Source organism: Andrographis paniculata, unplaced genomic scaffold (assembly GCF_009805555.1).
Source record: "Andrographis paniculata isolate CXL003 unplaced genomic scaffold, ASM980555v1 Contig21END, whole genome shotgun sequence".
NCBI classification, from domain to species: Eukaryota; Viridiplantae; Streptophyta; class Magnoliopsida; order Lamiales; family Acanthaceae; genus Andrographis; species Andrographis paniculata.
The window spans coordinates 1,474,521-1,485,205 of record NW_026137502.1 but is presented as its reverse complement, the minus strand read 5'-3'; the positions used below and the strand labels follow the sequence as shown (position 1 = coordinate 1,485,205).

Below are 10,685 nucleotides of genomic sequence, written 5' to 3'. Positions count from 1 at the left end.
GCCTCACAGACTGTCAAATAGCCCCCACACCACTTATCTATGATGTTCAATTTACCTCTCATGGTGACTCTCTTCTTGATAATCCTACACTATATCGTCAGCTTGTTGTAAGTTTGATCTATTTGACTGTTACTCAACCTGATATCGCTCATGCAGTTCACATTGTAAGTCAGTTCTTGGCCGTTCCGAAGACCTCTCACCACTCTGTTGTTTAACATATTTTTCGCTATGTAAAAGGTACTCTTCTGCATAGTTTACACTTTTTATTTCACTCACCTTTGACACTCAACAATTATTTTGATGTTGATTGGGCTAGCGATCCTACCGATCGTCATTCGACCACTGATTTCTGCTTCTTCCTAGGAAATAGACTTTAGTTTCATGATCAAGTGCTACTGAAGTTGGTCTCTACTATCTCATCATTTTGAGTTACGAGGGTTGCTAGATATAGATATCCTTTTATTAGATATGATATCTTTTAAATATTATTTGATATTATCTATTATAGTTTATACTCGAGTCTACTGGTATATATATTCTTGTATTTTTTTATTTTTGGCAATAATACAATTCATAATTTTCCTCAAAATTCTAAAATATATTATATTAAAATTTTATTTTATTTTAAAAATAGTATATCAATAATTAGTTATATCATATCAAACAACTAATCAATGTCTAAATTTTAAATCCAAACTCCAACCAAACATGTTATACTTTATTATGGAAGTTATTGTTTAAATATTTAAATTTAAATTATTTTCTCTTTAATAATAAAAAAAGGCTTGGCCCCGTTTAAGCCTGATTTTTGGTAGGTGACAGCATATTTTATTCTAATTATTCATCTTATTAGTTTATTATAGAATAAATAAAACAGCATATTTAATAAAACGAGATGACCAAAGCGTAGTTAACAAGCTGACTTTATTATTACCCCCTTCGTCAACGTATACCTTTTACTATAGTAAATTTAGAAGAAATATAAATAATTATTAATTAATAAAAATAATTTTAAATTAAAATAAAAATAATTATTTAATATAATTAAAATTAAAAAAATTAAATTAAATTAAAAATTATTAAATAAAACTAAAGTGTATAATTTTATTATTTTTAAAACAAATAACAGAAACAAACGAAAATAGAAAGGTAAACAATAGACACATTAAGTAAGACGAAATGAGTATTATTTAATAAACCAACAAATATTTTTATTAGTTTATAAAACATACCCAAGAGTGATGAGTACTCGATTGAGGGAGGGTTAAACCACAAACCATCGACTAGAAGTTGGTGGAATTAGTGGTAAGAAATCGATGGAGATTTTTGGGATTCATCTGGTTTTGATACTTTTAATAATTTGTTGTCCAGTAGTTTGGAATTTGTTGAAGTGGGTGTGGTTTAGGCCTAAGAGGGTCGAGAAGTGGCTGAGGCAGCAGGGCCTCCATGGAAATCCTTACAGGATCTTCTTCGGAGACTTTAAGGAAATTACGAGGTTGCAGAAAGATGCGAGATCCAAACCCATGAGTTTTTCCCATGATATTGTGCCCAGAGTTGTTCCTGAACTCGATCTAGCTCTCAGAAACTACGGTAATTCTGATTTAGATTTATTATTATTATTATTGTTGTTGTTGTTGTTAGGGTTTAATTTGAGATAAATGATCGAATGATTGGTTTTAACAGTTTGGTTTAATTAAGATTTGAATTTCATTCATAACATGTTAATTAATCCTCTCTTCAGTCTCCCATTATTTGCCAATAATTTTTATCTTAATTTCCCATTTGAAATAGAACAATGTGTTTCAAATAATTGATTCTAGGGTTGGTAGTATTATTTAGATTTTGAATTATATTATGATTTATTTTACATCATTACTCTATTTTTGCAGTATTAGTAAAAATGCATTTATTTTTATTTCAACTATAAATTTTAATTTTTTTTTCTAAAAAAAAAGTATATTTCCTAGCTATATATTCTCTTTTTATATTATTTTATAGTATAATTTTTTATATTTATAAATTACACCAAATTTTTTACATTATCATCCAAATTATATAATTTATATTTTATTTTAAAATTATATATTATCGCCCAAAGTAAAATTACACATTACTTTAAGAAAAAATTAAATTACATATAATTTTCCAAAAGATAAAATTTTATATTACTTTTTAAAAGATAGAATTATACATTATTTTTCAAAAAATAAAATTATACTCCATCCGTCCCATAACTATGTATTCATTTGCTTTTTGCACGGAATTTTATAAATATTAGTATTATATTGGAATATAGTAGGAATAAAGTAAAAATGACTAAAATGGCCTTATTAGTATTGTGTGATATAAAGTAATGGTATTTGTGTAATATATTGGAAGTTGTAAGGGTATTTGTAATATTAGGTAGACAGTACATTTACTAAAAAAGAAAATAAATACTTTGTTATAAGACAGTACATGGGTTAAGGCTCTCCCGAACCCATCTCTTACTCAACAACTCTTCAACTTGCTTCATAATCTCTTTGACCTCCTCCGGATTAGCATGATAAGTTGGACGTTTGGAATTAAAGCTCCGAGAATGTAATTAATTTTGATGCTCAATGCCTCGAATTAGAGGTAAACCATCAGGAACATCTTCGAGGAACACATCTTGGTATTCTTCAAGGAAGGTAGCAAAGTTTGGGGGACGCTTGCTCATATCCTGCATAGATAGATAGTTTTGTTTGCATATTAGAAGAAAGAAATTAGTCTCACTGTCGCTCAAATACTCAACTTCTCTCAAGCTCAAGAACAGTTTTGGGGGTGTATGTTTTTTTTATTTTTGCTCTTTTTCTTTCATCTCGGAATCGTAGGTTTTTATTCTTCACTCAGATTTTGAGCACTCAAAGTATTTTTACTCTTTTCAATAACTCTCTTTTTACTTTTCTCTCGCGCTTTTCTCTCTTTCGCTTCCTCAACAATTTTTGGTACAAGTACTTTTGGTCGGGATTCACTTCATTAGGACACAATGGTTTGAGTGTAGTCTTCTTGCCATCATGAACAAATGTATACCGCTTTAGGTGCCCATTATACATTGCCATTTTGTCAAATTGTCATGGCCTCCCAAGCAAAATATGACATCGCTTGCATAGGAACCACATCATACAATACTTGGTCCTTGTAGTCCTTGATGTTGAAATCAACACGTACTTGTTTCGTAATCTTGACCTCACCACAATTATTAAGCCATTGAAGCTTATATGGCTTTGGGTGGGCTTCAGTTTTCAACCCTAATTTTTGAACCACAAGATCACTTATCACATTGGCACAACTTCCTCTATCTATGATCATACTACAAACCTTGTTGGCTATCTTGCATCTACAATGGAAAATGTTGTCTTGCTGTTCATCGTTGTTTATCTCCTTAGGAAACGCACTAAATTCCCTTAATGTGACCAAGTTAAACCAGTTTTATGTCATAGTACAAGAGGTGTCTTATCTTCATCCTTCTTTGGATAGGTGGATGGGCTGGGGTTCTTGTGGACAGAGCTCCCCATTTTATTTTTCCTCCATAGCTGGTCGCTCCACCTTAATGGCCAAATGTACCATGTCTTTCAAGTCAAGACAAGGATACCTATCAATTTCATTGAAAATTTCCCTGTGTAATCCATTGAGAAATCTGCTCATGGTGCTATCCGGATCTTCTTACACATCCATCTGCATTAAGAGCATTTTCATCTCTTTGTGATATTCTTCAATAGTCCCGGGATTCTTGCGTAACGCTTTGAAGCTTACGCAATAGATCTCGATGATAATATGATGGAAAAAATTGTTTGCATCAACCTCTTCAATTCAGTCCATGTGCGTGCGACTGGCTCTCCACTTCATCTTCTAAATTGTCTCAGTTGGTCCTACCATGTTAATGCACAATTTGAAAACTCCATTACCGCAAGCCGTAGTTTACGCATCTCGGACAAAGGTTGAACATCAAAGACAAGTTCAATCTTTCGCTCCCATTCCAGAAATGCCCACGGATCAGATTTCTCATGGAATGGAGGAATTTGGAATTTGATAGATCGCAAGGTATCATCCTCTTGTCTCCGCTACTCCCGACAATTTCAATTTCTAGAATGGCCATCCTCATACTCTTCTTCATCCTCACGTTTATCCTCATGAGGTGGTAAATGCCTACCGTTTCTCCGTGGTGGGTGATTGTTCTTTGCCGGTAGTACTTCAGGGTCATGTTCTCCTGCATGAGTAGGAGTGCCTCCTTGAGTTTGGCTAAGTTCAATCTGGTCTAACCGATTGCTGATCGTCTCGAGAGATGCATGGTGCAAATTGCGCATCTCTCTTAGCAAGGTGTCCATCAGAAACTTAGAGTCGAACCCGTAAGAGTTGTTGTTTTCACCTACCTTAAAAGAATATAGTAACTATATATATAACTTGTTAGAAAAAATTCTTCGCGATCCTCATATATCACTTCACTCGTAACAAACCTCTCCGTCTTACACTTTAGCCAAATCAAAGTCGTTGATATTAATCCATAGTGACACAACCGGATTTTTCATAAGGAGTAGAGATGTATTCAAACAAGATCGAAGACAAGTGAAAGAGAATTCTTCAAATAGAAAAGTAGGGAATGAAAAGAAAGGTAAACTCGTTTTTACCTGGATGACTTAGTACCGTCTTCTAATTGGTACCGAATTTTGAAATTCAATAATTTTTTTTCACGTTTTTTTTACTGACTTTTTTTTCTTTTTATGCAAACAAATAAAGATTCAAGTTAAAGAAAAAAACTTGAATAATGTAGCTCTCATACCATATGACGTAGAACCGAGGGGGTGGTTCACGTTTTTATGCCTAGTCGAAATGGATATTCGATTAAAAGGAAAATAAAGATATGTTTTGGGATTTTGAATTTTTGAGAAGGAAAATGATTGTAAATATACGGACTTATAGAAAAACAACAAACACTTACTCGAAGACTAGATGGGGAATCACAGTATCGAAGTATCTTGTTTTCTTAGGACCTAAGTAACTTGTCTTAGAACTTTTAAGTCAAAACAGAGAGAACTCGAATAAATATGCTAAATCCCTGCAAATGTTGGAAGCAACGAACCTGTAGACTTAACTAAAGATCCAATTTGATGGATAAACCAAAGTGTAAGGAATCACTATCAAACACTTAGTTTAAAAAAAGAACTAATGTTCAAATATATTAAAATATAGATGATCCCAAATTACATCTAATTTTCCTATTTTATAGACAATGGAAAATAAATGCAAAAATTGAAAACTATTATATTCAATTTAGGAAATAAATACAAACAAATTAATGCAATCAACCTATGAAACATGCTACATTCAGTGCATTCACATCTTGGAACTCCATTCTTATTGATGTCATATTGAAAATCCACTCTTATTGATGTCTTCTTGAAAATCCACTGTTATTTATGTCATCTTGGAAATCCACCATCATTTATGTTTTTTTCTGAAAATTAAACAATATTTAGTTCTTTTTGAAATTTCCACTAATCACATAGAAAATTCAAGTAGCATTAAATAAATTGTTGATTGGACTCCTCTAGTGGGGCCAGCCAAAATGCACCTTCTAGAAGTTCACCTTGATCTCGACTTGCTGGATTAAAATCAGCAAGGGAGAAAGAGGTCTTTATGCCGTGTTGTGAATTTATTTTCTTCGTCCGATTGAGTTGCCAAGGCCGAAACTTGATCTTGAAATTTTCATGCTTTGCTCCGAGTTATTGATCCTAGGAGTATTTGATGTGTTTGCATTGTCTTGCTTGAAATGGCCTCGTCATAAGTAAAATGAATGTATTATGGAAAATTTAGGGATACCAATGAGTCGGGTCGAGACAGACCCGAGACACGATCCATATATATATGGTTAGACCCGAAATCCGAATCGATTCCAACTATACCCGAACCCATGACTAGAACCAATCCGATCCGAGGTATACCCGATAAGATCTTATAAGCCCGAAATACCTTTACAATTCTTCAAAATTTAACTCAATATTGGACATGAATATGAACCCCGCATATGTCATAGTTTACATATTTTATTGAAAAATATTATAATAAAATCATAAAAATTAAATAGATCAAACTAAAAAAATAATTTTAATATAACTATATTGTTAAATATTAGTATATTTAAATATATATATATATAATTAAAACTCCCTCCATCCCATAACAGTTAATATATTTTTCATTTTAGTATGCATAGTAAAAGTTGATACGTTTTTATATTTAGTATATTTATAAAACATTAAATATACTTAGCAAATATAAATCAATAATTAAATTTCTAACATCTTATAGGTAGAAATCATTCAAAAGCCATTTACTTTTATCTCTCTCTTTGATCAACTTAATTATTTTTTAACATTTTACACGTAGGACTACTCAAAATCATGTTATTTCTATATTTTTTCTCAATAAATAAATCTTTTTATTTACATTTAAAATTCTTCATTTTTTTATAAAATTAATTTATATTAATCATAGATTTATAGAAGTATTTTTATTTAATTGTATTATATAAAATTTTGTTTTTAAAAAAAGATACACATATTGTATATATTTTATTGTGACAATATTGTTTAAAAAATATAAATTCTAATTTTTTTAATAATATATATTCATTTAGTTTAAAACTACCAACATCATAACACATATAAAATAATAAAATAATAACATAACATAATATTATTAACTTATTAACTTGCATTTCTCTAAATATCGTGTCACTAATCAAACATACTACCTGTATTGGGACGGAGGTAATATATTATTAATATATTTATCGGGTCCAATTTGGATCCAATTCTGGGTCAGATCCACCTTGAAACCCTGGACCCGACTGAGACCCGATTAGTGTATATCTATATATATATATATGATACTCAACCGGCCATACCTTATTTGATACCAAAATAATTAGACCCGACCCCAAGTAAATGGATCGGATCCAAGTCGGGACTCGGGTCTCTTCGGACCAACTGCAATCTTTAAGAAAAATTATTAAAGTTTGACTAATAAAACTATTTATGGATCAAAGTTATATATTATACATAAATTTAGCATAAAACAAAAGAATAAATAGTAACATGTAAGTTTGGCAGTGAAAATTTTATAATATATGTAACATATGTCTTGTGCCAGGGAAGCATAGCTACCTATGGTTTGGGCCGAGACCCGCAGTGATTGTCACGGAACCTGAATATGTCCGAGACATATTTTCGAAGCTCGATGTTTTCCAAAAGCCGCGCATTCCAGCTTTTCGACGTTTGTCAAGAGGGGTAGATTCAATGGAGACGCACAAATGGGCCAAGCATCGAAAGCTCATCAATCCAGCCTTCCATGCCGAAAAGCTGAGGGTACAATTCTTGTACATGCTACGACTTCAATGGAATTGACTTCTTTGCATACAATCGATGATAAGATATATAAAGGTACAATGTCGACTTATGCATATGCTATTATTGCATGTTTCTTGTGTTTGTAGCTCATGGTTCCATCCTTTTACTTGAGTTGCGCCGACATGTTGAAAAAATGGGATGAGATTATCCCGAATGAAGGGCCGTGCGAGTTGGATGTGTGGAGTTATCTTCAAACTCTCACGAGCGACGTGATTTCGCGCACTGCCTTTGGTAGTAGTTTTGAAGAAGGAAGAAAAATATTTGAACTCCAAAGGGAACAAGCCCAGCGAATCATGGACAAACAACGCTCGGTTTACATCCCGGGGTGGAGGTGACATTAGTTTATTGTGTTCATTGGTTTGTAAGGATCGAACTACAAAGTAATAGCTTCGTTTCCATTATTTTATAGGTTTTTACCGACGAAACACAATAGAAGAATCAAGGAAATCGTAAAGGAAATAGAGTCAACCTTGATGAGCATCATCGAGAGAAGAATGAAATTAATGAAAGTCGGGGAGGGTAGTGGTGACGACTTACTTGGTTTGCTATTGGAGTCTAATATAAAGGAAATCGAAGAACGAGGAAGTAGGTTTGGAATGAGCATGGAGGAGGTGATCGAAGAGTGCAAGCTTTTTTACTTCGCCGGGCAAGAGACTACCTCGACTCTACTCGTTTGGACTATGATTCTTTTGGGGAAGTATACGGATTGGCAATCTCGAGCAAGAGACGAGGTTCTACAAGTCTTTGAAAAACGAAAACCCGAGTATCAAGAGCTAAACCACCTCAAAGTTGTAAGTGTTACCGACTTCTTTGCTTTTGTCAATCTTATAAATTTTAATATCATTCATAGAACATTGAAAGAAAAGTGTCAATCGAAAAAATTCAACATCTTTTCTTGTTTTAGTGTTGGCTAACAACAACAATCATTAGATGTTTCTAACCAATTTTTCGCGCTATTTTACTCTTTACATATAATCATAACAATTGTACTATTCATTTTATTTTTTTTTCTTTTGTGTAGATTACCATGATACTCCACGAGACTATGAGGTTATATCCGCCGGGAGTCATGCTTAATCGAATAACTACTGAAGATAGTAAACTTGGAAATTTGACTCTACCGGCCGGAGTGCAACTTATACTGCCAATCATTTTATTGCACCATGACAAAGAGATATGGGGCGACGACGCAAAGGAATTTAATCCAATGAGGTTTAGCGAAGGAGTTTCCCACGCGACGCAAGGCCAAATGGCGTATCTCCCATTTGGAGGCGGGGCTCGGATTTGCGTGGGGCTAAACTTTGCCATGGCTGAAGCAAAAATGGCGTTAGCTATGATTCTACAGCGTTACGCTTTCAAGCTTTCCGCGTCCTATTCCCATGCTCCTTTCACGGTGGTTACTCTTCAGCCTCAACACGGCGCGCATTTGATTCTTGAGAAGATAAAGGATTGAGATTTTTTTGTGTTAGAAAATGTATGATTAAATTTCTTTTTCATCTCTTATTTTTTATTTTTTATTTTATAACGTGGGAACCCGCAATTACTACCTTCAGGTGTGCTCTAGATAAACCTCGGTCGAACTTAACAGTCTGTATGATTATGTTTCTTTGATATGGTGTGGATTGTGTATTGAGAAATAAAGTGTGGAATTGTTTATTATTTCATATTTTGGTTGGAAATTCGAATTTACTATTTGCAAAATGTCTATATTTGAGTTATGAAATAGTATGTGTGTTTAAAATAAATTTCAAATAAAATCAAGATATTTTAAAAAATTATATTTTAAAAATTATGGACTCTTTCTACTTCCTTAAATTAGTCGTGCTTTCATATTGTTTTTTAGGTGTCACACCAAAGTTGTCCTTTTCGCTTTTGATTGTTTTTGTTATGAATTACTCTCTCCATCCCATATAACATGGGTGTATTACTATAGACACGATAATTTAGGTAAAGTATAATTAATAAGTAATTAAGAAGTGTATTAGTAAAAATAATTATAGATTAAAATTAAGATAAGTAAATAGTTTAATTAAAATTAAGAAATTATAAAATTTAAAATGTGATTAAACTACATAATTATATTTCCAAAAATAGAAATGACAAATTATGTGGGACTGACGAAAATAGAAAATAGGGACAAATTATATGGGACGAAGGGAGTATATGGCATTATGAAAGTAGGATAGGCAATAATGGTTTGTGTGTTTTTTACTCTCTCCGTCCTAGTAGTTAAGATGGACGTGTTATGGTATATACGAAAATTTAGGTAAAGTATAATTAGTAACTAATTAAGAAGTTTACTAGTAAAAATAATTATTATTTAGTAAAAACAATTATAGATTGAGATTAAAATAATTAAATAGTTTAATTAAAATTAAAAAAATTATAAATTTAAAAATTTAAAAAAAAATTAAATTGCATAATCAGTTTTTCAAAAAAAGAAAGGACAAATTACGTCGGAGAGACGAAAATAGAAAATAGGAATAAATTATGGGGGACGAAGGAAGGAAGTATTATTTTGTATGTTCTTTGATATGTGTATATATATATTATCTTGTATTTATTAAATCACATATTTAGAGAGTTTTTATGTCTTTAAAACAATTGTGATCACTATGATGATGTGCAAAATTCTGCACGGCGCTTAAACACACAATATAAACACATATATCGATGTCAAATGTGGCGGGTTAGTCCCGGATCGCCCTGGATCCGGTCTTAATGAGGCGGGTTCGGATCTAAAAAATTTAGTTCGGGGCGGGTTATGAATTTTATTAAAAACTTGTCCTTCCCCGGACCTGGACTCGGACCCCGATATTCTAATAATTATTATAATTTGTTTATATTTTTATACAATATAAATTATATTTTTTATTTGTTTAAAAAATTTTAAACATAAAATAGAACCTTAATTTTAAATCAAATTTGTTTTAACATTTGTTTCTTCTAAAATTCTATTTATAATTTGGACTACGGCTAACTGCCGACTATTGTCAATATTTGATTGTTCTCATTTTTAAAACTATATTTTTTTTTACTTTGCCGCATACTTTTTTTTAGTATTGTATTATTTTAAAAAATTATATTTTATTCTTTTCTTTTAAAAAAAAGAAGTTTGTCGGGTTGGCCAGGACGAATCTTGGGGCCGAGTTGAAACAGGGCGATACGGGTCTTGAGTTTTACTATTTTCTAGCAGGGTGGGTCTCGGGGCCTGCAAAACCCGTCCCAAACCCGCCCCGTTGACATCCCTACATATAT

At 32.2% G+C, this 10,685-nt stretch overlaps 1 protein-coding gene across 1 annotated transcript; it reads left to right on the top strand.

The window, feature by feature from the left end:
- Positions 1-1,233: 1,233 nt before the first annotated feature.
- LOC127244839 (cytochrome P450 CYP72A219-like) lies at positions 1,234-9,086 on the top strand. Its single transcript, XM_051265363.1, has 5 exons — positions 1,234-1,590; positions 7,171-7,385; positions 7,514-7,758; positions 7,837-8,218; positions 8,449-9,086. The coding sequence occupies exons 1-5, from the start codon at positions 1,317-1,319 to the stop codon at positions 8,878-8,880; spliced, it is 1,548 nt and encodes a 515-aa protein (XP_051121320.1). The 5' UTR covers positions 1,234-1,316; the 3' UTR covers positions 8,881-9,086.
- The last annotated feature ends 1,599 nt before the right edge of the window (positions 9,087-10,685 follow it).